Raw genomic sequence first — 26,343 nt, forward strand, 5'->3', positions numbered from 1 at the left:
GTTCTTTACAACCAATGAAGCACTATGTGAAGTGTAGTCATTGTCACATTGTAAGCATTGGCAGTGAGCCATTCAGTAGGCCATAGTCCTCAACAAATGCTCCCAACTTTTTCACCCCTCGACGATCCAGTTCATACCAATTTGTAGTCAGCACAAGATAAGAAGTGGACGTCTTGGCCTGTGTTTTCCAGCCTAATTTTACTGAAGTCACTTTTAGTGACACAATGTTGTTCCAGCTGAAATTGGTCATTTGCATAAAAGAGACCGGGGATTGAACCATTGAACCACTCTTGGTTCAGTATCGCACCTTCGCGTGGATTCACTCGCTGGATTATCAAGGAAACCCTGACAGATTGCCTTGCGATTGGTTGTGGTTCGCAAATTCTCAATGTCCTTCTGAGATTTTAAAAATATATTTGTAATTTTACAGTGAGCCCCGCTACCACCATAAGGAGAATTGCTTGATGGAAATTGCTGTGCACACACTGTGTAGACTGAGAGTAACGTCCTGCATATGTGTAAGCAGCCAAATCCTTTGTTTTCAAAAGGTCCCAAGAATTTGCTGCAACCTGCCCGTCAGCTACACATATAACCACTAGGTGGCACACAAAACAAGCATTAAGTAAAATAGAAACGGCTGGACACATGTTTGGAAAGAACAACAGTATGTTATTAATATGGCTATGAGCCCATCAGCACAACGTTAATGAGCCTTATGATGGAATTAAACAGAACAGTCGGTGCCAGTCATTGGTTGGAATATTCCGGGGGGGGGCAATAGGTGTGGAGTCAACCTGCTCCATGCCAGCCTGCCCCACAGCCATGGAGCACTGCTGGTGGGCCTAACATGTCCACTGGGGAGGAACTCCTGCCCTCGGTGCTGCTGGCCAATGTGATTGACCAGCAATTCCGCCAGTCCCACCAATACCAAGAGTGCATTAGTGGGCACTGCCGGGAGGTCAAGAGCTAGGAGGGAAAAGGGCAGTTGCGTACAGGACCGCTCCCCCACCCCCCCCCCCCCCACCTCACCAGAAACATGCCCAACAGAGGGACATGAAATGCACCCGTTATCACTCTTCCTCCCATTGCCATTTCACTCAGATTATGTAATCAGAAATAGGAGCAGGAGTAGGCCATTCAAGCCATCAAGCCTGTTCAACCATTCACCAAAATCTTATCTTCCAGCCTCCATTGCTGATGACAGGACCAAAATGGAAATATTGGGCAAAATCTGATCAGAATTTGGCTCAGACTGAAAACTGGCATGTGACTCACTCTACTGACCAGTTCTCTCTCCAGATCTTGAGCATCTTTGAAGAAAGAAAAAGTGAATATGGTTTATGCCGTTGCTCTGGTCGGGTCTGATAGAGCCGACACCCGGCTTCACAGATATCAGCACATCATCTCTAAAAGGCGTCCCAATCAAAACTGAAACTGAGTGGCCCCCAGGCCCCACCATGGAGGTATCTGGGGTTCCCCCATCCCCTGACACTCATCAGGAGCTTACCCCTCCCCCCCCAGCCACCACTGCGGATGTATCACTGGTGTTTCCCCCCTCACATCCCGCTCCCCCCCCCCTCCCCGGCACTCCCCAGGCACCAAATATTAATGGAACTCCATGGGGCTCCCACAAGAGCCTGCCCCTGGAACTGCCCCCTGCACAGGTTGGCACTGCCAGGTTAGCACTGTCCTTCTCCCCCCAGGGGATATACTTTGCAGCATCAGAGGGATCCCCTCGACTGATTCACATTTTTAAAAAGCTGTTGTAAACCTCAACATGTCACGTCAGCGAGGTTTCCATATTCAATGAGGATCATGTGGCAGAGAGGCAGATTAGTAATTTAAAAATTTATTCAATTCCATTTAAATGAGGTTCCTGTCCCTTTGTGGGCGTGAACCTCGTGACATCGCCGGCGAGTGGCGGGGAAAATCGTTTCCCCGATTCTCTCCAGATGTTATGCCCATGTGTCCGTTCTCTCTGACGGTAATCATGGGCTGAAAATTGACCTCACCATGGCAACTGGTTTCTTTACAGATAGGGGTAGACCTGTTGTCTTTTTTATATTTTTTGTTTTTATTTTATCTTTCCACTATTAGCAGTTTCTCTTTTCATTGCCAAGGGTTTTTGGCTGGCGAGCTCGGCATTCCTGTATGGTGGCATTTCAGGATATGATAGTGGCAACACATTCCACAGCGCAATGCGTTTAAACACAAATACAGACATGTAATATTGGCATAAGAATCTTCTTTTGGCATTTGGAAATATCATTTCGCAGGATTTTCCATTGAATGGATGGACTTCCTGCTGCCGGTGATATGTTTTGGTGACACAATTGACCAGATTTTGGTGACGAGATTGCAATCTGCAAAGATTTCCACAATCAAATACCACCAAAGGCACAGGTAATTATTGGAGAAAAGGAGAGTCTAGCCCACTGGGTTGAAGCATTATAGAAACTTTCTGAGAACTTCTCAGGCGGACTTTAAACTCAACTGACCATAAGACTCCGAGGCAGGGTATGTTTATAAAAAAGGGAAACCTCAGCTCATTTGCCAAATATGCATAAATGGTGGGTGAATGATTGTTCAGTTCACCTATCAACAATTAATATATTTCGCAACTGACTTTGTTGAAAGATCATAATATGTACATCACTGGGAAAAATAAATTGTCTGACGGTCCTGATTGGACACTTTTAAATCAGGTGATCCACTTTCCATCCTTGGGAAATCCAGCCTTTAAAAAAATGTGGTGCCAGGCCATGAATAATATACATTTGGAGGCCAAACTTTCCTGAGGACAGTTAATTTTGAAATTAAATTATCGTAATTTAAATGCTCTCTGTTCATTTGTAAAGGAGGGGGTCCACCTGACACATGCAGCAGCTGTGCTAAGGCCCAAACTGCGGGTCCTGATAGGCATTTAATGTTTACTCTTGATACAGTTACAGTGCTCCTGATATAGCTGCATACAATAGAGATCATGGGCTCGATTCTCCATCCCCCAGCCCCGTTCTCGGCGGCGCGCCGTTCGTTGGCGACGTGATTCTCTTCTCCCGCCTCTTGCCAATGGGATTTCCCATTGAAGCCACCCCACGCTGCCAGGAATCCCGCAGGCAGGGTGCAATGCCGGCGGAAAGAGAGAATCCCAACAGCCGGAGAATTCCAGCCGTGCACATTTTCATTTCCAATTCTGAAGTATTTTGTTCCAGAATGTATTTTCGCTGTTGGTTCTTTTAATCAACTGGGGAGCTGAGGATGTCATTGATGTAAAATAATGGATAATAAAAGTGGTTAGATAAGGTTCAATTTGACCCCACAGAATCTTATGACACTGCCAGTATTGGGATATGACCAGCAGAGGGTGATCTTGAATTGCATTTCTCTTGGTGATGTTCATTCCAAACTTATGTCCTTATAAATATATTATTTGGTACCAATTGTTCATGGTGTCTGTATCCACAGATGAATACGGATTTAATATATTGTAGCTGTATTAAGTGATACCTTTAAAGTACTGACATTTTGAAGACTACAATACAATATTCTAAACCATTGGGAGCTCTTCCCTAAGAGACCCTCTCACGTGCGGTAGAAGTGAACAAATTACCCATTCATACACAGGAAAGAGTTGAGTGATTACTTCATCAATGAGGAGGTAAAAATCTCTACTCTTGTTCAAAACACATATAATCATAAATATACATAACAATCTTCTGTAAATACCTTTGACCATGTCATCGGGCAGGAGGGTGAAATCTACCCTATTGCTTTACTTTGGGACAGAGTCAAACACAGTAGCCATTGCCACTGCTGCTGGTTGCCTGGGATACCAGAAAATGGAAACCATTCAGATTTACGCAGAGATTTAAAAAAATATTTGGTGCGGGATTCTCCGCCCCGCCGCGATTTCTGCCCCGACCGGCCAGCGGGATTCTCCATTATCCAGCCGGTCAATGGGGTTTCCCATTGTTGGGCAGCCCCACGCCATTGGGAAACCCCCGGGCGCTGGCATAACGGAGAATCATGCCGGCGGAGAATCCCGGCCATAAAGTTTCATACAATCAGTACTGTCTTTCCGAGGGTCTGGAAATTATTCCTGATTTGTCAGGGGTAGTGATTTCATTCATAACAAAAAACTTTGAATTATCTTTTTGAGGAAACATCACAGTGCTACTTTGCTGAGACAGCATTGAGCGTTAATTTTTCCTCCAGATTATTCCCGATTATTGTTTACATCAAACTATTTGGTAACTAATTTCAGTTGCAAGCAGGAAACCACGTGTTCATGTTAACCTCTCCCCACTTTCATCAAAATACACAGAACATAATTTACATGAATAGGAACAACCTATTTGACTTGACCCCTGGAACACATAGATTGTTACTGCAGGAGCCTCCATAGCTTGGTGGGCAAGCTGAGCATGGTTTCCCTGATTTGTATGGAGCTTCTCCAATCCAGTTTCCCCTGTGGTAGAAAAATGTAATAACACGCGTCATTTTAATATGCTACAGTTTATACAATATTATAAACAATGCAAAAATCACTGCTCACTCTCATGCATCATTCCTTCTGTCAGGACGACAGCTTAGATTTTGCGATGGTAATGTCGGTGGAACTGTCAGCATTCACCATCATTACTCCTCTGAAACGGTCAGCAAATTCTGGAGTCCACAAATGTGCAGTTAAACCCGGGAATCCAGGCGTTGCAGTCAGTAATTCTGTGCTTCTCCATTGGGTGCAATGTTGAAGGGCGGGAGTCTCCGTCCAGCAGCACTGGAATCGCAAAACGCAATCGGGCGGAGAATCGCGCCCCCCTCCGTGTGCCCAACAGAATCCGATGCCCAGACAGCAGTGTGAATGCATTCCAGACCGCACACCGGCGTGTGCATGCAAGTTATACAGTAAAGGCCACTGGCATATCATTAACGGGCCTGACCCGGCATGCTCCGGGCCTCCCACGATGCTCCACCTCTGCCAGGCGGAATTTCCAACATTGAGATTCACCAAAAGTGTCCAACATCGCTATAGTGTGTTGACAGTTGTGTGCCGCTGGATGGGGGGGGGGGGGGGGGGGGGAGGGGGGGGGGGCATCAATCAGGACTGGGGGGGGGGTGGAAGGGGCGGTCAGGAGGTGGGACATGGGGCCGGGATGGCCGTGCATGAACCACTATTGCTGCAGCCTGCAAGGCAGCCATGCAGCTGTGCGTGCTGCTGACTGCCCACTATGAACCTAGTGCCACAGGTCGTATGGGTGGCTCCCCAGGTTGCCTCCTAAGTACCCTCTGGCCCCAGCCGACCCATCAATAGATAGGCGTGCTCCAGCACAACCAGTGCATTCTTCTTGGCTGGGTGAGGGGTATGTGGTGAGTGGAGTGTTTATATGCAGCTCCTGCCTGTCAGGCTCTCCAGTACCGATCCCGATCCTGTTGTATCACATGTCGACATGCATTGGAATTACCCTAGTTCCACGTGGCGTCTGTGCTAGCCCATTAACGTGCCCTGAATTGCTCCGGGACTGGCGCTGCTTTCGGGGCCATAGAACACTTGTGATTCAGTCCAAGCGTCAGAATGTAGCGCAGTATTATCTGGCCACGTCCCCAGAAATTCCCGCCCAACATCAATGGACCTTTACATGGTCTGCATCCCACCCGTGGCGCAAATGACAGGTCTCAGAAGATTAGTTAATGTAAAACAGTAAAACTCCACATTAATATAATTTAATTCAGTAACCTAGATTAAATTGTACATGTAGTACAGAATGTGGTATTTGTGTCATATAATGGCCTTAAGAAGATAATTTTAATTGATACATCCCTTGCTAGCCAAGACTGTGTTGTCATTAAAATCACATATTTTACATGGCACAAGTATTCATTTTCTTTTAATTGTGTTTTAGACAAGGGATACAGTTTAATTACCATGTTGTACTTTTGTTTACATGTGCTGAGAGGTGCCATCCCTGAAAATGTTCATAATGAATACTTTAATGAACACCTACTTTATCGAATAGTTGCAGACTAGGAATGTGGCGCGACGCCATACAGATCCCCACACTTTCATGTTATTGCAGGTGTGGACAGCGCACCCAATTCTGTTTGATGCAGCCCAGACCATCTGAAAAGTAAAGAACAATCGTAATCCACATTAACTTTAAAAACATCCCACTTAACATGGTAACTGAGGCGCATCATTAACAATCAACTGTCATACATTCTGCTGAGAATTTGCAAATATAAATGATTAAAAAATACATATATTTCATTAAGGAAATATATTTTTAAAATGCTGGTGTTGAAATATAAAGACATTGGATGCAATCTTATCAAAAATTGTCAAAGTGTCAGGTCTAGTGTGAAAAAGGGTATCGGCGGGATTTCTCATGGAATTCTTTTTTTTAATTAAGGGGCAAATTAGTGTGGCCAATCCACCTACCCAGCAGATCTTTGGGTTGTGGGGGTGAGACCCACGCAGACAAGGGGAGAATGTGCAAACTCCACACGGACAGTGACCCAGGGCCGGATCAAACCCAGGGCCTCGGCGCTATGAGGCAACAAAGAACAAAGAAAAGTACAGCACAGGAACAGGCCCTTCAGCCCTCCGGGCCTGCGCCGACCATGCTGCCCGTCTAAATTAAAATCTTCTACACTTCCGGGGTCTGTATCCCTCCACTCCCATCCTATTCATGTATTTATCAAGATGCCCCTTAAACGTCACTATCGTCCCTGCTTCCACCACCTCCTCCGGCAGCAAGTTCTAGGCACCCACTACCCTCTGTGTAAAAAACTTGCCTCGTACATCTCCTCTAAACCTTGCCCCTCGCATCTTAAACCTATGCCCCGTAGTAATTGACCCCTCTACCCTGAGAAAAAGTCTCTGACTATCCAATCTTGTCTATGCCCTTCATAATTTTGTAGACCTCTATCAGGTCGCTCCTCAACCTCCGTTGTTGCAGTGAGAACAAACCAAGTTTATTCAACCTCTCCTCATAGCTAATGCCCTCCATACCAGGCAACATCCTGGTAAATTTCTTCTGGACGCTCTCTGAAGCCTCCGCATCCTTCTGGTAGCGTGGCGACCAGAATTGAACACTATACTCCAAGTGTGGGCTAACTAAGGTTCCATACAGCTGCAACAAGACTTGCCAATTTTTATACTCAATGCCCTGACCAATGAAGGCAAGCATGCCGTATGCCTTCTTGACTACCTTCTCCACCTGTGTTGCACCTTTCAGTGACCTGTGGACCTATACACCAAGATCTCTCTGACTGTCAATACTCTTGAGGGTTCTACCATTCACTGTATATTCCCTACCTGTATTAGACCTTCCAAAATGCATTACCTCACATTTGTCCAGTTTAAACTCCATCTGCCATCTCTCCGCCCAAATCTCCAAATGATCTAAATCCTGCTGTATCCTCGTACAGTCCTCATCGCTATCCGCAATTCCACCAACCTTTGTGTCGTCCGCAAACTTACTAATCAGCCCAGTTACATTTTCCTCCAAATCATTTATATATACTACGAGCAGCAACGGTCCCAGCACTGATCCCTGCGGAACACCACTAGTCACAGCCCTCCAACCAGAAAAGCACCCTTCCATTGCTACTCTCTGCCTTCTATGACCTAGTCAGTTCTGTATCCATCTTGCCAGCTCACCTCTGATCCCGTGTGACTTCACCTTTTGTACCAATCCGCCATGAGAGACCTTGTCAAAAGCCTTACTGAAGTCCACAGAAACAACATCCACTGCCCTACCTGAATCAATCATCTTTGTGACTTCCTTGAAAAACTCTATCAAGTTAGTGAGACACAACCTCCCCTTCACAAAACCGTGCTGCCTCTCGCTAATACGACCATTTGCTTCCAAATGTGAGTAGATCCTGTCTCGAAGAATTCTCTCCAGTAATTTCCATACCACTGACGTAAGGCTCACCGGCCTGTAGTTCCCTGGATTTTCCATGCTACCCTTCTTAAACAAAGGAACAACATTGGCTATTCTCCAGTCCTCCAGGACATCACCTGAAGAGTGAGGATCCAAAGATTTCTGTCAAGGCTTCAGCAATTTCCTCTCTCGCGTCCTTCAGTATTCTGGGGTAGATCCCGACAGGCCCTGGGGACTTATCCACCTTAATATTTTTCAAGACGCCCAACACCTTGTCTTTTTGGATCTCAATGTGACCCAGGCTATCGACACACCCTTCTCCACACTCAACATCCACCAATTCCTTCTCTTTGGTTAATACTGATGCAAAGTATTTATTTAGTACCTCACCCATTTCCTCTGGCTCCACACATAGATTCCCTCCCCTGTCCTTCAGTGGGCCAACCCTTTCCCTGGCTACCCTCTTGCTTTTTATGTACGTGTAAAAAGCCTTGGGCTTTTCCTTAACCCTATTTGCCAATGACTTTTCGTGACCCCTTTTAGCCCTCCTGACTCCCTGCTTAAGTACCTTCCTATTTTCCTTATATTCCACACAGGCTTTGTCTGTTCCCAGCCTTCTAGGGGCTGGTTTAGCACACTGGGCTAAATCGCTGGCTTTTAAAGCAGGCCAGCAGCATGGTTCAATTCCTGTACCAGCCTCCCCGAACAGGCACCGGAATGTGGAGACTAGGGGCTTTTCACAGTAACTTAATTGAAGCCTACTTGTGACAATAAGCGATTTTCATTTTCATTCATTTCATTCTAGCCCTAACAAATGCCTCCTTTTTCTTTTTGACGAGGCCTACAATATCCCTCGTTATCCAAAGATCACGAAATGTGCCATATTTATCCTTCTTCCTCACAGGAACATGCCGGTCCTGAATTCCTTTCAACTGACATTTGAAAGCCTCCCACATGTCAGATGTTGGTTTACCCTCAAACCGCCCCCAATCTATGTTCTTCAGTTCCCACCTAATATTGTTATAATTAACCTTCCCCCAGTTTAGCACATTCACCCGAGGACCACTCTTATCCTTGTCCACCAGCACTTTAAAACTTACTGAATTGTGGTCACTGTTCCTGAAATGCTCCCCTACTGAAGCGTCTACCACCTGGCCGGGCTCATTTCCCAATACCATGTCCAGTACAGCCCCTTCCCTAGTTGGACTATCTACATATTGTTTTAAGAAGCCCTCCTGGATGTAAATTGTCCCATTGGGCAGACGCAGCATGGGCTCATCAAGGGCAGGTCGTGCCTAACTAAATAGTGGAATTTTTTGAGGACATTATCAGTGTGGTAGATAACGGGGAGCCAATGGATGTGGTATATCTGGATTTCCAGAAAGCCTTTGACAAGGTGCCACAAAAAGGTTGCTGCATAAGATAAAGATGCATGGCATTAAGGGGAAAGTAGTAGCATGGATAGAGGATTGGTTAATTAATAGAAAGCAAAGAGTGGGGATTAATGGGTGTTTCTCTGGTTGGCAATCAGTAGCTAGTGGTGTCCCTCAGGGATCAGTGTTGGGCCCACAACTGTTCACAATTTACATAGATGATTTGGAGTTGGGGACCAAGGGCAATGTGCCCAAGTTTGCAGACGACACTAAGATAAGTGGTAAAGCATAAAGTGCAGAGGATACTGGAAGTCTGCAGAGGGATTTGGATAGGCTAAGTGAATGGGCTAGGGTCTGGCAGATGGAATACAATATTGACAAATGTGAGGTTATCCATTTTGGTCGGATTAACAGCAAAAGGGATTATTATTTAAATGATAAAATATTAAAACAAGCTGCTGTGCAGAGAGACCTGGGTGTGCTCGTGCAAAAAGTTGGTTTACAGGTGCAACGGGTGATTAAGAAGGCAAATAGAATTGTGTCCTTCATTGCTAGAGGGATGAAGTTTAAGACTAGGGAGGTTCTGCTGCAATTGTATAAGGTGTTAGTGAGGCCACACCTGGAGTATTGTGTTCAGTTTTGGTCTCCTTACCTGAGAAAGGATGTACTGGCACTGGAGGGTATGCAGAGGAGATTCACTAGGTTAATCCCAGAGCTGAAGGGGTTGGATTATGAGGAGAGGTTGAGTAGACTGGGACTGTACTCATTGGAATTTAGAAGGATGAGGGGGGATCTTATAGAAACATATAAAATTATGAAGGGAATAGATAGGATAGATGCAGGCAGGTTGTTTCCACTTTCATAGATTTAATTTCATTTCATAGAATTTACAGTGCAGAAGGAGGCCATTCGGCCCATCGAGTCTGCACCAGCTCTTGGAAAGAGCACACTACCGAAGCCCACACCTCCGCCCTAACCCCATAACCCAGTAACCCCACCCAACACTAAGGGCAATTTTGGACACTAAGGACAATTTAACATGGCCAATCCAGCACATCTTTGGGCTGTGGGAGGAAACCGGAGCACCCGGAGGAAACCCACACACACACGGGGAGAACGTACGGACTCCGCACAGACAGTGACCCAAGCCGGGAATCGAACCTGGGACCCTGGAGCTGTGAAGCAATTGTGCTATCCACTATGCTACCGTGCTGCCCCCTATCCACTGGCGGGTAAAAGCAGAACTAGGGGGCATAGCCTCAAAATAAGGGGAAGTAGATTTAGGACTGAGTTTAGGAAGAACTTCCTCACCCAAAGTGTTGTGAATCTATGGAATTCCTTGCCCAGTGAAGCAGTAGAGGCTCCTTCATTAAATTTTTAAGATAAAGATAGATCGTTTTTTGAAGAATAAAGGGATTAAGGGTTATGGTGTTCGGGCCGAAAAGTGGAGCTGAATCCACAAAAGATCAGCCATGATCTCATTGAATGGTGGAGCAGGCTCGAGGGGCCAGATGGCTCACTCCTGCTTCTAATTCTTATGTTCTTATGCTTCTTACAAACTCTGCCCCGTCCAAGCCCCTAGCACTAAGTGAGTCCCAGTCAATATTGGAATGTTTAGCTGCCAATCCTGTCCTTCCCTCAACCAGGTCTCTGTAATGGCAACAACATCATAGTTCCAAGTATTAATCCAAGCTCCTGTCATACTTATTGCATTAAAACATATGCACTTCAGGCCACTAGTCCCGCTGTTTTCAGCAACATCTCCCTATCTGCTCTTCCTCAGAGCCATAGTGGCCCTATTTCCTCGTCCTCCCTCAATTTTTTCACCTTCTGACCTATTGCTCCGGTACCCACCCCCCTGCCATACTAGTTTAAACCCTCCCGTGTGATACTAGCAAACCTCGCGGCCAGGATATTTATGTCTCTCCAGTTTAGATGCAACCCGTCCTTCTTATACAGGTTACACCTGCCCCGGAAGAGCTCCCAGTGGTCCAGATAACTGAAACCATCCCTCCTACACCAGCTGTTTAGCCACGTGTTTAGCTGCTCTATCTTCCTTTTTCTAGCCTCACTGGCACGTGGCACAGGGAGTAATCCTGAGATTACAACCCTTGAGGTCCTGTCTTTTAACTTTCTGCCTAGCTCCCTGAACCCCTGCTGCAGGACCTCATTCCCCTTCCTGCCTATGTCGTTAGTACCAATATGTACAACGACGTCTGCCTGTTTGCTCTCCCCCTTCAGGATGCCCGGTACCCGTTCTGAGACATCCTGGGCCTAGGCACCAGGGAGGCAACATACCAACCTGGAGTCTCTTTCACGTCCACAGAGGCGCCTATCTGTGCTCCTGATTACAGAGTCCCCTATGACTATTGCTGTTCTGCGCTTTGACCCTCCCTGCTGAACATCAGAGCCAGCTGTGATGTCGCTGCTCTGGCCGCTGCTGTTTTCCTGATAGGCTATCCCCCCCCCCCCGGACAGTATCCAAAGGGGTATACCTGTTCGAGAGGGGGGAAACCACAGGGATTCCTGCACTGACTGCCTGCCCCTTCTGGTGGTCATCCATTTCTCTGCCTGCACCTTGGGTGTGACCACACTTATATAACTGCGATCTATGACGCTTTCCGCCACCTGCTGATCACTGTTCCACCATGCCACCATTCTCACGGAATTTTGAGACTCTTAAACAAAATAATTTTCTCTGCGTGAATCATGCAATGCTTTTGGCGGCCTCCCACTGATTCACGCACCCGGGGGACAATTAATCACTGCAATCACTGAGCAACTCCATATAAATGCCTCCGCAGCACTGATTCCAGATGCATTGGAGATGACATGGCAGCCAGGAAACCTGCTCCAAAATTCTCAGAGGGAGCCCTGGTCAGGCTTTTGGATGGTGTCCGGCAGAGGCAAGATGTGCTGTACACTCCAGAAAGCTTCCCACCAGCAAGGTGATAACCTCCACCTGGGAGGCTATTGTGACATTAGTGAGTGCCAGCTCGCTCCAGAAGAGGACGGGGCAGCAATGTCGAAAGAAAATGAATGACCTTCTTCGCATGGCAAGGATGTCTGCCACCTCCAATCTCTCATTGCACCCTCTCATCCGCCTCTTACACCACCAAGCCACCTCGCGCATTGCCCACCTGAAACAAGTCGCTGTTTACCCACCCTCCCCATCCCCATGGTGCCTTCAAAGTCTTAACTCAGCTCCTCACGTCCCTTCTCTGACTCTAGTCTCACGTATGTCATTCTTCAACCATCTGAACTGGCAGGAATCCCACTTGTACTCTCCCAATCTGTATCCCCAAAGGACAAACTCGAGCACAACTGGCATGAGAGGACACAGACACCTGGAGTCATGAGAGAGCTCCACATCCTTATCCCACATGAAGAAAAGCCCCTGAGCTGGCTGGGGAGGGCCTGTGTTGATGGCGAAGTGGGGGCAGTGAGCAAAAGTAAGAACCCTAAAGACATACACTTATTCTTCAAACATCACGCGAGTAAACATCTCGCATTATTTAGCCCCCACGATGTACAAATGCCATCTCCCATCCCTGCAGGGCAATCGGAAGAGCAGCGGGGACCATCCGTGCGGTCCCTGGAAACCACTGATTCGAGAAACTCAGAGGGTGATTTCTCAAACATCACCAAAGAGGTGTCACAGCTGTCATCCACCCTCCATCAGCGCAGATATGCACACTTAGGTGGGATTAACTAGTAGGCAGTTTCTCGGTTACTGACTGGTGAGCACCTCAGAGCTGAAGATCCACGGCAGTTAGAGGAGGGAACGTCCTAAGGATCTGGCATTCTGAGTAATGCTGGAGCTCAGGACTTTGCTGAGCCCCTGGCGATTGAAGTGCCCCTGGATCCGGTTGTCTCAGAGCTGATGGAACTGCAGAGGCAGAGTCGTAAGAATCAGGAAGGGATGACAGCATCCATTCTCGGACTGCAAGGTCGACTGGAGGAGTTCATTTGCCCTCTGCCCGAGAGGATGGCATTGTCACTCCAAAGCAACAAGTCCAACACTGCGGGTGGCGTCCAAAATGGAGACCTTGGCGCAGGACAAGCACTCCATTGGGGGGGGGGGGTTTGCTCCATGACTCAGCTCATCAGCTCCATAACTGAGTTCCATGGTGCATGGCTTCAACTGCATGGTGCAGGCACTGGTGGGAATCGGCGGTGTCTGCGCCAGAGGACAGCGGGGCTTCTGGATCTCACTCCAGCTGCCACTCAATCCCATGGAGGAGCACCCGAAGGGACGAGGATCGGTAGGAGCACAGCCTGGGACTCTCCACCCAGGGGAATTTGGGCTGTCCAACCCATTTGACACCCATTCCCAGTGAGCACACCTCGGGCCCCGCACACCGAGCAGGTAAAGTGGGCCCGGAACTTCAAGGTTCAGGCCCTCTCGGGTCCGCCCCCCAAAACCATCTCAGACAAAGGGCATGGAAGGCAGCACACTGCCTCATCCTCAGCTGTGGATGCTGGGGATACACCTAGACATAGTGGGAGGATGAGGAAGAGCAAGAAACAGTAGGCACCTAGTGGGCACGGGGTGAACATAGGCACTAGTTGAGATAGGTCACCACTGTGAAAAATCACTTGTAAATAAACATCACCAGGTGATCATCCACCCTGTCATTTCTTGACACCATGCTCTACAAAGCCCCGCGCACACTCGACGCTTCATCCCTGTGCAGTGTGAGGATGACAGTGCTATGTCTCTCCCACCTCCCACACTGACGACTCAGTAAAGACGTGCTGCTGCATGCAGGGGCACTGCCCCCCTGCCCCCCCTCCCGCACCACCCACCGACGCCCCCCCTCCATCAATGCTTGGGCTTCTCATTTTGGCAACTCTTTTCCAGTGATGATGATGCCGGGGGCTGACCCATCCTGGAGGTTAGTTGAAAGAACACAATATATCACCTGACCTCGAAGGGGCTGTAGCAGATGAGAGCTCATCCTGCACCTCTGAACTCCATGATAAGCCCGTTCATTGGCAAGATGCGTTCAGCTGTTTGTCAGGCCGGAGTCAGACATAACACTGAGGAAGAGAGGAGCATCGCTTGGTCCTCACTGCAAGTCATCATCATTATCCCCGCAGAGTCCGGCCAATGGTGTTTGCACCCAGCCCATGGTATTGGGCACCATCTTGAAAACCTACCCCTCGCGCCACACTAATGATGAAATTATAGTCGGAGATGTCCTCACCCCCTAGTCCTGCTCGTCCTCAAACCACAAGCCTTTGCTCCATCCGGGCTCTGACCCTGGCCCAATGTCCTTCCTCCTCCTCTTCCGCGGATTGTCCCTTGCCACCTTCCTCCTTATCCGAAGAGATGTGAAACTCCTCCAACTCCTCCTGGACCAGGTGGTCTCCCCTCTGCAGCGCCAAGTTGTAGAGAGCGCAGCAGACCACAATTGCGTGAGACTCTGGGGACTGTATTGAAGGGTACCCCCTGACTGGTCCAGGCATGGAAACTACATCTTGAGCAGTCTAATCGCCTACTCGACCAGTGCATGTGCTGATGCATGAACCTCACTGTAGCAACTCACAGCAGGTGCTTGTGGCCTCTGCACTAGCATCACCAGTCACTTCCTTAGCGGGTACTCCCTGTCCCGGAGGAGCCATTCCACCAGATGCTGCTGTCCCTCAAAAATGTCTGGGATCTGAGAGTGCCCCAAGATGTAACTATCATAGACGCTCCCCAGGGTATGGGCATAAACCTGTTTGATGCGCAACTCATAGGCACAGATGATGTGGACATTGAGGGAATGGTATTCCTGGCGGTTCATAAATGGTGCCGTATAATGCCATAGAGACCGCAGGGCCACACGGGTGCAGTCTATCACATCATGCACCTGGGGCATGCCAGCTAAATGGGCGAAGCCCATGGCCTTGGCGTCTTTGCTCTCCTGGCCCTAGTCCAAGTTGATCACACAAACCCGCCTCCTATCCATTGACTCTGTCTACATCTCCCGCTGCTTTGGGAAAGCAGGTAGCATAATCAAAGACCCCTCTCACCCGGGTTATTCACTCTTCAAACTTCTTCCATCGGCAGGATATACAAAAGTCTGAAAACATGCACTACACTCAGTATGCTCACCCCTTGCCTGTGTATTTACATTGTGTATTTATGTCTGTCCTATGTTTTTTTTTTCAGATATGGAATGATCTGTCTGGACTGTACGCAGAACAATACTTTTCACTGTACCTCGGTACACGTGACAATAAAACAAATCCAATATACATGTGGGCTCTCACATAAAGGGTATTTGTAACCTCCCCATTGCATTTGTGTATGGCGGACTGAGAGATGCCACACATATCAACTGTACTGCCCTGAAACGAGCTGCTCACATAAAATTCAGGGCGGCCATCACTTTAAGAGCTACCGGCAGTGGGTGTCCTCCCATTCATGTGGTGACTGGTCTTGCAGGGCCTGGCAAAGGTGGTCCACAATCCCCCGAACAGGTGCAGCCGTTCCTGGTACTGCAGCTCCAACATCTTCAGATGGGATGTCCGACGATGGAAAATCCTTGGCTGGTACTGTCTCCAAAGGTGTTCCACCCTCTGTGTTGATGTTCCTGGAACAGCGTTGGGCCCAGATTTCCCTTCCTCTGCAGAGCACTAGTTCCGGCCATGTGCAGTGGCATGCCTCTGTCTCTGCTGCTGCTCAATTGCCAGCAGTAGCAAAGCCAACTTGACCAGCTCCATGGTCCTCCAGAACCATGTACTGAAAAGAGAACAACAAAGTGAGCGGTGAGAATTTTTGAAAGAGCCCTGACCCTCAGCCCTCTTCTCCTCCAGGACCTCCACCATGAGTTTCCCACTTAGTGGGTGCCTCTCCACTAAGACTCACACCCTCCTCTCTCAAACTGGCATATCCCCACACCTGTCCCTCTCAACTCCAACAGGATTAGGTGCCTGGAACCTCGAGAGTTTCACTGGCACCTTTCTCCCAATATATTCCTCCCCCCCCCCCCCCCACCGATAATCCTTCGCTGACAGGGCTATTGAATGGATTCATTGTACCTTGTCTGCATCCTCATGGGGCAACTGATATCATGACTGTTAACGGGATGAGTGATGATAGACTTCACTGTGAAACCTTGCATTGGAGTTCACATCAATGTATCCTGTGTGATATTAACGCTTTTATGTGGTTTAATGTTTGGGACTCCAATCAGTGACAACGCGGTTTAGCTCTTCAGACTTCACTGGCACAATTAACTTGTTAATGAAGGGTGAGGTAGCATATCCCGCAAATGATTGCCTGTTGTGACAGATGAGGCATGGCTGATTAGAGTGAAGTCTGCCATTAGCATGACAAACTCATACCTGGAAGGGACATTCATTCTCCTATTTCACAGCCCAACATACTAATTCCTGACAGTCAACTTCCCAGCCAAGTGGAATTGAAATTCCATAGAATTAACCCTTTGGTCCTCACAGAGCTGCCTGAGTGATGGGTTCTACTCACACTGCAGTCATGCTTCTCAAAGTGAGAGGGTCTTCATTCCTCATCAGGCAGGATGTAACCCATTCCTGAGCCCTCCACTCTGCCCTTGCAGTCTGGCCTCTCATGAGACCCCACCCATTTACCTCACAATGCTGACCCTCTGTATTCACCTAGTCCCACCCATTTTTCAGCTCCTCCTCAGGGCGGGCACTCCCTCAGTGGCGATTTGAGTACAAGCCCCGCAAGGAGGACACAGGAAGCGATGCTTTTAAGCCAGCCTTCAGATCCCCTTAAAGCAAGAGATGCACCAAATTAATGGAAGACAAGGCCTGCGGGATTGGAACCCAGGGCCCCAGAGCATGACTCTGGATTACGAGTCCAGCGACAATACTACTACACCACTGTCCCCCCACGTCCTCTCTGGTGCACTCTGAGCAGTGAAGACCCTGGAGATTGATGGCGGCCTGAGCGCTCGGCTCCAATATCCCCCTCAGAGGTGAGGCCGCCAGGTTCACGTTCATGTGGCGCTCTTCGAAATGATGCTGGCGTGACATCACTCCTGCTCCGATGAATATTCCAGGAGCAGGCCAAAGTCTGGAGTGACTGCTCACTAATGACATGTAGTGTATTACAATGAGATTCCTGGCTCCCGTGGCGTGATTTCCAGTACTCCACCGGAGCGAGGGCATGAAAATAGCAAAACCGAATCACGCGGGAGAGAATATAGTTTTTCGATTCTCTCTGGCCACGCCGTGTTCCTTACAGATGGGAGAATGCAGGCTCAAATTCGCCCCATTGTTTGTAATTATTGCCTGCTCAAAAATCTCATTAATTCTCTTTGAAAAGTCGACCCAACCAGCCGACACTCCTCAATGCTTTCAGCACCATTTATATTTCATCGCCAGAGACCTGGAGTGTTAGATTTCAGATATTAGCATCACACTTCCTAGAAAAATATTAAAGAGCTTTTCAAACATCAAGACTGACCCTGATTAACGTTTCAAACATAGGCCTCTCATCAGAGCTGGAAACTGAAAGATACATTCGATCTCGAATAGGACTGAAAGGCAAGAATTTGGAATCCTCTCTCATTAGTTCATGAACAGAAAATCGAGCAAAATGTATTTTTTAAACAGTTTGAAAGAACTGAAAACTAGTAAATATACTGCAAAGACGTACCTGCCAAATAATTCCAGCATTTGCTGTTTATGCTTCGGGTTCCCAGTGTATAAAAAAAACTGCAGTTAAAGGATGCAGCACAGGTATATTCATGCTAATTTTGAGACTCACTGATGAATGTGCACTCCATGAATTGTTTGTAACAATATATGCTATAATTCACCGAGGAATAATCACTGTCCTTTATATAAGTAAATTAGTTTTAAAGTACCTGTGTATAATGGGAGCAGACTGCCCCATTGCATTTATCGGGGCACCTTGGGTTGCATTCTCTCGGATAAGGAAAGGAATAATACCGCCTTTCTTCGTACCAGGATATCACGAGATCTAAAATAGACCGATAGCTGAGGAAAAAACAAATGCAATATTTTTGCAAGAATAACTTGCACAAGATTCAACAATCCCTTTCTGAAATAATTCAGCCTGAGGAACTGGAGTAGCCCATTTATCCCCACATGCCTGTTCTGCTTTTCTTTGGGGTTATGTATGAACACACCTCGACACCCAGGGGACCAGGGAAGGGGGATAGACGAGCTACCACTGAAGAGGGCGGAAAGGAGTTTTTGGTACCTAGGGATCCTGGTGGCCAGGAGCTGGGGGGCCCTACACAAGCTCAACTTGACGAGGCTGGTGGAGCAGATGGAAGAGGAGTTTAAAAGGTAGGATATGCTGCCACTCTCCCCGGCGGGTAGAGTACAGTCGGTGAAGTTGACGGTGCTCCCGAGGTTCCTTTTTATATTCCAGTGCCTCCCCATCCCGATCCCTAAGGCCTTTTTTAAGCAGGTCAGCAGGAGCATCATGGGGTTTGTATGGGCGAAAAAGACCCCAAGGGTGAGAAGGGCGTTTCTGGAACGGAGCAGGGACAGAGGAGGGCTAGTGTTGCCTAATCTGTGTGGGTACTACTGGGCTGCCAATATGCCGATGATACGCAAGTGGGTAATGGAGGGGGAGGGGGCGGAGTGGAAGAGGCTGGAGATGGCGTCCTGTGTGGGCATGAGCCCGAGAACGCTGGCGACAGCACCGCTGCCGCTCCCGCCGACAAGGTACACCACAAGTCCAGTGGTGGCGGCGACCCTCAAAATTTGGGGGCAGTGGAGACTCCACAGGGGGGAGACAGAGGCTTCAGCGTGGTCCCCGATCCGAGAGGACCATCGGTTTGTCCCGGGGAGAATGGATGGGGGGTTTCTGAGCTGGCATAGGGCAGGTATTAGAAGGATGGGGGACCTGTTTATAGATGGGACGTTTGCGAGCCTTGGGGCGTTGGAGGAAAAATTCGGGCTCCCCCCTGGAAATGCCTTCAGGTACATGCAGGTAAGGGCGTTTGTAAGACGGCAGTCTACCAGGAGATGCAGGAGGAGGAGGAGGCCTCGGCGGAGGAGCTGAAAGGTAAATGGGAGGAGGAGCTGGGGGAGGAGATAGGTGAGGGTACATGGGCGGACGCCCTGGGTAGGGTAAATTCTTTCTCCTCTTGCGCCAGGCTTAGCCTGATACAATTTAAGGTTCTGCACAGAGCGCACATGACTGGGGCAAGGCTGAGTCGGTTTTTTGGAGTAGAGGACAGGTGTGTGAGGTGTTCGGGGAGCCCAGCAAATCACGGCCACATGTTCTGGGCGTGCCCAGCGCTAGATGGGTTCTGGAGGGGCGTTGCGAGGATGGTGTCGCAGGTGGTAAACATCCGCGTTAAGCCGAGTTGGGGGCTTGCACTATTTGGCGTATCGGACGAGCCGGGAAAGCAGGAGGCGAAAGAGGCCGGTATTCTGGCCTTTGCGTCCCTGGTAGCCCGGCGGAGGATTCTGCTACAGTAGAAGGAGGTGAGGCCCCCAAGTGTGGAAGCCTGGATTGGCGACATGGCAGGGTTCATTAAACTGGAGAGGGTAAAATTTGCCTTAAAAGGATCTGTGCAAGGGTTCTTCAGACGGTGGCAACCGCTCCTAGACTTTCTAGCGGAGCGTGAGGAGGTGGACAGCAGCAGCAGCAACCCGGGGGGGGGGGTTACTTTGTGTTTACTACTGTGTTTATTATCGTTTAATGGGGGGCTTGTATATTGGGGGAATACATGACATAGCTATAAGATGTTTATTTATGTGTTCTTTGTTTTTTTCTTATTTCTGTAAGGGAGGGTTTGGTTGAAAATATGTAAAAATTTGAATTAAAATATATATTTTTAAAAAATGTATGAACACACCTCTGAATCATAAAACAATAATTTCTCACATCTATCAAGAACATATCTGGTGAATAAAGTAAAAACTTGAACATAATTGCTGCATTAATTAAAAAATAATAAAAGTAATCACGCTTCATAAAAAGTACACCATTGGTGAAGGAAAATAACCGTGCTTTATTTACTTCAACTAGTAAGGAATCTGTTCAAAATCTTTCAAACTCTGTGATGATAACCTGTCCTTATAGTACTTCTTAATCTTACCGATCAGCCTAGTTACATTTACCTACTTCTGAACTGCTCTGATGAAGTTCATCTCAATGATTTCCAATGTTACTTTTGTCATATTTACTTTTTAAAATATGACAGTGAAAAATGTAGCATGTTAAACAACATGTGCTTCATTTTCATTCAGCACTTTACAGGATGGAGGAAAGAACACCTTTCTAGTTATCAATTTATCGTAAGTGACAATGTGTAGAGGTCACAGTCAGCTATCACTTATATTCTATGTGGTTGGTTTATAAGTGATCCATGACTCCAGGCACAAGGGTTTTAAAACTCGGTACAAGGGCATGATTACTGAAGCTTAGACAATTTTTCTTCTAACAGACTGAATGTGAGCTGACAAGAAATTAGAGGAGCAAGGTGACACGTGGGTGGAATTCCCCCATTTGGGACTAAATCCCATGGCGGGAACAGAAACATGGCATGATTTCAGCTGTGGAGGTTAGCGGGATACCATCCCATATTTTCTGGCCCCAATATCATTAATCATGCACCCAAGGGTTCTACACCGTATTCCATGGCAGGGCAGGAGAGTTGGATTTTCATATCTTACATGCACGCTCACTCTCACCTCTCTCTCTCTCTGGGCAGGATTCTCCGAGCCAACGTCGGCTAGGAGAATCGCCGGGGGAGGCACATGAATCCCGCTGCGCCACTCCGACACCGGGAATGCGATGCTCCGAACCGGGAAAACGCTTGCCGATGGGGATTACGCCGTGTGGCCCGCAGAATCAGCAGACCTGGCGCAACGTGCTGGTCCCTGGGCCTGGTGCGAGTCTCCGGCCCGGATGGGCCGAAGTTCCGCCGGCGTAAATCAAACATGGTATTTAATGGCGTCAACCAGTCGTGCTGGCTGCGCCAGCGAAGAAGGAGGTAGGGGTCGGCGTGGGGGGGGCCGCCACATGTCGAAACGGCTGGGCCGTGGCTGGGGGGGGGAGGGTCGGGGCTGGTGTCTGGGGAGGGTGGGGGTGGGGTGGGGAGGGTCAGGGCTGGTGTCTGGGGTTGGTGGGGGTGGGGTGAGGAGGGTCGGGGCTGTGTCTGCATAGGGTGGGGGTGGGGTGGGGAGGGTCGGGGCTGGTGTCTGGGGTTGGTGGGGGTGGGGTGAGGAGGGTCGGGGCTGTGTCTGCATAGGGTGGGGGTGGGGTGGGGAGGGTCGGGGCTGGTGTCTGGGGTTGGTGGGGGTGGGGCGAGGAGGGTCAGGGCTGGAGTCTGCGGAGGGTGGGGATTGGGGGCGTGTTGTTTTGCGTGGTCAGGTGCCACCTGTCAACAGTGGCGACCATGCAGCCCATGGCACCAGGTTGCGGAGGCGGGTATGTCAATGATGATATGTCATCTACCCCCACCTGCAGACCGTTATGTTGGCAGTCACCCAGCGATGTTGGCCGCCGTGGCGGGAGCCGCTGTCGTGCATGTAGCCCTATGGCAGCTGGAGCAGGAGCGTGCCAGGGAGGCGGCGGAGGCTGCCGCAGAGGAGCGTGCCGCAGGGAGGCAGGTGGCAGGCGCCCAGGCCGGCTGCCCGACAGGGCGAGGAGGACGAGGTGCTGCCACGGCGACCGAGGTGCCCAATGAGGCCCCATGTGTACCAGCGTTGCACATCGTACCAGGACCTCACCGACAGGGCATGTAGGAGGAGACTCTGGATGAGGCTGGAAACCGTCACCCATATCTGCCACCTGATGGCACACCTGGCACCGCGTGGGACTGGGGGTGGACACCATCTCCCGGTGGCCGTCGAGGTGACAGTCGCCCTCAACCTCTACGCCACAAGGTCGTTCCAGTCGCTGGGTGGGGACCTGTCCGGCATCTCCCAGACATCGGTGCACATGTGCATCCGTGCAGTGATGGACACCCTGTATGACATCGCGGACCACTACATTCAGTTCCCTGTGGACCGCACCCACCAGGATGCCCGGGCAGAATATCCATGGTCCAGGGTATGATCGATGGGGTGCACGTCGCCCTGCGGCCACCAGCGGATAACAGGGCCGTGTTCACGAACAGGAAAGAGTCCTACTCCATGAACGTTTATGTGGTCTGTGACCACCGGATGAAGATCCTGCACATCTGTGCACGGTACCTGGGCAGTGTACATGACTCGTTCATATTGGCACAATCGTTCAACCCCGCCATGTTCGAGGGACACCACCCCCCCAGCTGCGGGGCTGGTTGCTGGGCGACAAGGGTTACCCGTTGCGGCCGTGGCTGATGACGCCTATACGGAGGCCACAGACCGACGCGGAGAACCACTACAATGATGCCCATGCAGCGCCCAGGGGTGTGGACAAGAGGTGCTTTGGGCTGCTGAAGAGGCACTTCAGGTGCCTGGACTTCTCTGGAGGGGCCCTCCAGTACCCGTCGGAGTGGGTCTGCTGCATCCTGCACAATATAGCCCAGCAGAGGGGTGATGTACTGGAGGCAGAGGAGGAGGAGAAGGAGGTGGAGGGGGGAGATGACACCTCCCCAGATGAGGGCGATGTGGAGGGGGGTGGGAATGCACGGGACATACGGGCTGGACAGGGACGGGAGGCTGCCCACTGATACCGGATGGGCCAGCGGGCACGGGACGGGTTGATAGCCGCACGGTTCACAGACCATGGAGGGGGGGGGGGGTGGATTCACTGAGCATGGGCACGGACAGCACAGTACTGCACCACCCCACCACTGCCACCCCGTCCACCATCCTCACCCCGCCCACCAACAACCACCCGCATGCACACCACCCCTCCATTACGCATCCACCTGCCGCACAACGGCCAGGGCTCACACGGTCGCCAGTGGAAGCGAGTCTATTGCATACCATGGAGGATGATGATAACCCGCTCTGCGATGAGCTCTGGGCTCCGCATCGTTAGACAATGTCTGACTCATGGCCACAGTAACACCCTCCACCTGGGAGGCCCCTGCATGCGGCCTGGACAGTGCATCGCATGGACCTGTCGTCTGTCAGGGGGCGGGGGGGCGAGGGCGACCCGGGGCGTTGGGTGGGGGGGCACACGTCACACTCACCTGAGCTCGACCTCCTTTCACCCCTCACACACACTGGCGCTCACTTCCCACCCCACCCCCATCGGACAGAGCACAGAGGCAGCTTCTGTAGGTGTGAAAGTGACTTTAATTACAAACAGTCCCTATAACTAGTCTTGCCCTGCACCCATGCCAACTTACTCAGTGTCTAATTTCTTGGCCTTACGGACCCTATGACTACGTCTAGGTGCTTCTCCAGACGGTACAGCAGAACTGGAGGCGGACTCCTGTGATTCCTGCCCTGTGACAAGGGTCCCCGTTGGCGGCCGTTTCCTGGGGCGGCCAGGCTTGGATGGGTCTAGCTGCGTCTCGGGCAACTGGGATGGTGAACTGCAAGCCTGTTCTGCCTGTTGCACCTGGGATGGAAGGGGGTGAGTCTGAGGTGTCGCAGTCTTCCGGGACCTCCCCTGCAGGGGGACCTGGAACTGGCCCCAGCACCTCCTCCTCCTTCGGGGTGCCCGAGGGCTCCCGGGGCTTCTCCATGGAACGGGAGTGCGAGTGGATCCAGCACCCGTGGCACCCCGGCACCTGCCGCTGCCAATCCTGGAGGCCTGCCCTGGTATCGAAGGGGGTCTGCAAGTTTGCAGCCATGGAGCTCAGGGAGTTGGCCATCCCTGTCTGTGGCCATGCCACGCCGGCCAGCATCTGGGCAATGGCGCCGATGCCCTCAGCAATGGCCTGCTGAGACTGGGCCGTGACCTGCTGGGACCGGGCTATGGCGTTGAGCGCCTCTGCAATCTGCAGTTGGCTCTCGCTCATGGCTGTTTGAGAGAGGGCAGCCATGTCATGGGCCATGGATGCCGCCTGCACAGAAAGCCCCAGGCCTTGCATACTGCTGCCCATGTCCGACACCGACGCCCCCATTGCCTCCTCTGCAGACGCCACACGTGCGGTGGAGGCCTGGGTGGCAGCAATGACCGGCATCACCCACTGCTCCTGCAGGCGGGTGGACTCCTCCACCTGCGTCTGTAGCTGCTGCTTGCCGGCCGTCACCCCCTCCACTTGTCCCAGGGTCCCTGACTGCATCGGGTCTATGGGTGGGTTGGGAACTCCAGGAACCCGGGACCCGTCTGGGCGGCAGCAGGTTGCTGGGGCCGGGCTGCCCTCCGACCGTCCGCCCCCTCGGCTGCTCCTGCCTCCACCTGCTCTACCGGGATGGCTGTGTTGCGTGCACCAGTGAGTGTCCCAGAAGCCTCATCACTAAAGTGCCCAATCGAGGTGAGAGTCTCTGCGATGGTGGAGGGTGTAGGAGATAGCAGTGGCGTTCCGTCGATGACCTCATCGGAGCCGAAGTCCGGGGCCCCCTGGGGTGGTGTATCCTGTGATCATGTGTCCTGGGTGTCGGTGTCATCAGTGTGGGTGCCCTGTGTCGTTGTGTCCTGGGTCGACTGGGACGGGGGGCTGTTGGTGTGGCTGCCCTCCCTGTCGCTGGATGAGTCCCAACGTCGTGCTGCACCGGCACTGCATGGGGGTGGCCTATGCCTGATGGCCCGGGTCGATCCCTGGCCTGTGGTCACCATGGCACGGCCTGGGGGTGCGAGGGGGGGGTGTGGGGGGGGGGGTGTGGAGAGAAAGATGGTGGATATATACTTGCAGTCCAGCAGTTGTATGTTGGCATAGGCTCAGATGCCATCCTGTCAATGCAGCGTGCATTGGTGGTTGCGACGGCTGTACCACCCATCATGCGGAGTGTGGGGGATGCAGTGCCACATGGGTGGGGGGGGAGTGTTTGGGGATTGGTGCCATGGGCACAGTGGGGGGTACTTACCTGGCTGCCCTGACTAGGTCATTGACCTTCTTGTGGCACTGGCTGCCGGTCTTGGGGGTTATCCCCACGATGCTGACGGCTTCTCCCACCTCCCTCCACAGGTGCCGGCTGGTGTTAGCAGCGACCCTGCGGCCATGTCCAGGGTACAAGGCCTCCCTCCTCCACTCCACGGCGTCCAGGAGCGCTTCGATGTCTCGGTCCTGGAACCTCGGCGCTGCGCGGCGGATGGCCATCTTCCGGCGTTGCCCTTTCTCTGCTGATGGCATCAATTTAAAAGCGACGCTGCACGGCGTCAATTGTGCCACGCGCGTGGTGACGCAGTTCCGGTTCGTGCTGTCACTCTTCCCGACATTCCCGTGCTGGCCCCTTCTGTTGCGCAGAATTTGCGCACTTTTGCTGGGTCCGACGCCGGAGCCGTTCGCGACGATTTTGACGCCAGCTCGGAACTTGTACGCGGTAAGGGAGAATCCCAGCCTCTCCCTCACACACACACACACACACTTGCCTCTCTTTCTCTCACACATTCAACCTTTCTCTCATCCACACACTCACCTCTCCCTCACACACGCTAACACACTCACCTCTCTTTCTCACACTCACACACTCACCTCTCTCACACACACACTCACCTCTCCATCACACACACATGCACACACACTCACCTCTCTCTCTCTCTCACGCACACACTTATCTATCTCTCTCACACACACACACTCACCTCTCTCTCTCTCTCACGCACACACTTATCTATCTCTCTCACACACACACACTCAACTCTCTCTCTCTCACACACACACACACTCACCGCTCTCTCTCTCACGCACACACTTATCTCGCTCTCTCACACACTGGGGCTGGTTTAGCACAGGGCTAAAGAGCTGGCTTTTAAAGCAGACCAAGGCAGGCCAGCAGCACGATTCAGTTCCCGTACCAGGCTCCCTGAACAGGCGCCGGAATGTGGCGACTAGGGGCTTTTCACAGTAACTTCATTTGAAACCTACTTGTGACAATAAGCGATTTTCATTTTTCATTTCGCTCTCACCTCTTTCTCTCCCACACACATGCAACCTCTCTCACACACACTCGTCTCATTAGCTTTCACACATTCCACTTGGAGGGAGCACTGAGGGTGGCAAGGGCGCAGAATATAATCTGGGTGGGGGACTTCAATGTCCATCATCAAGAGTGGTTTGGTAGTACCA

General features: G+C 50.7%; 1 protein-coding gene across 1 annotated transcript in view; it reads right to left on the reverse strand.

The window, feature by feature from the left end:
• Positions 1–1,601: 1,601 nt before the first annotated feature.
• LOC140428396 (peptidase inhibitor R3HDML-like) overlaps positions 1,602–26,343 on the reverse strand; it is a 38,363-nt gene continuing 13,621 nt past the window's right edge. Inside the window, exons 4-6 of the mRNA XM_072514803.1 lie at positions 18,109–18,241; positions 6,003–6,118; positions 1,602–4,468 (exon numbers count right to left, since the gene is read on the reverse strand). Of these exons, the coding sequence (XP_072370904.1) occupies positions 4,333–4,468; positions 6,003–6,118; positions 18,109–18,241 (385 nt within the window). The 3' untranslated portion in view covers positions 1,602–4,332. The remainder of the gene's footprint in view (positions 4,469–6,002; positions 6,119–18,108; positions 18,242–26,343) is intronic.

Source organism: Scyliorhinus torazame, chromosome 8 (genome assembly GCF_047496885.1).
Source record: "Scyliorhinus torazame isolate Kashiwa2021f chromosome 8, sScyTor2.1, whole genome shotgun sequence".
Lineage (NCBI taxonomy): Eukaryota > Metazoa > Chordata > Chondrichthyes > Carcharhiniformes > Scyliorhinidae > Scyliorhinus > Scyliorhinus torazame.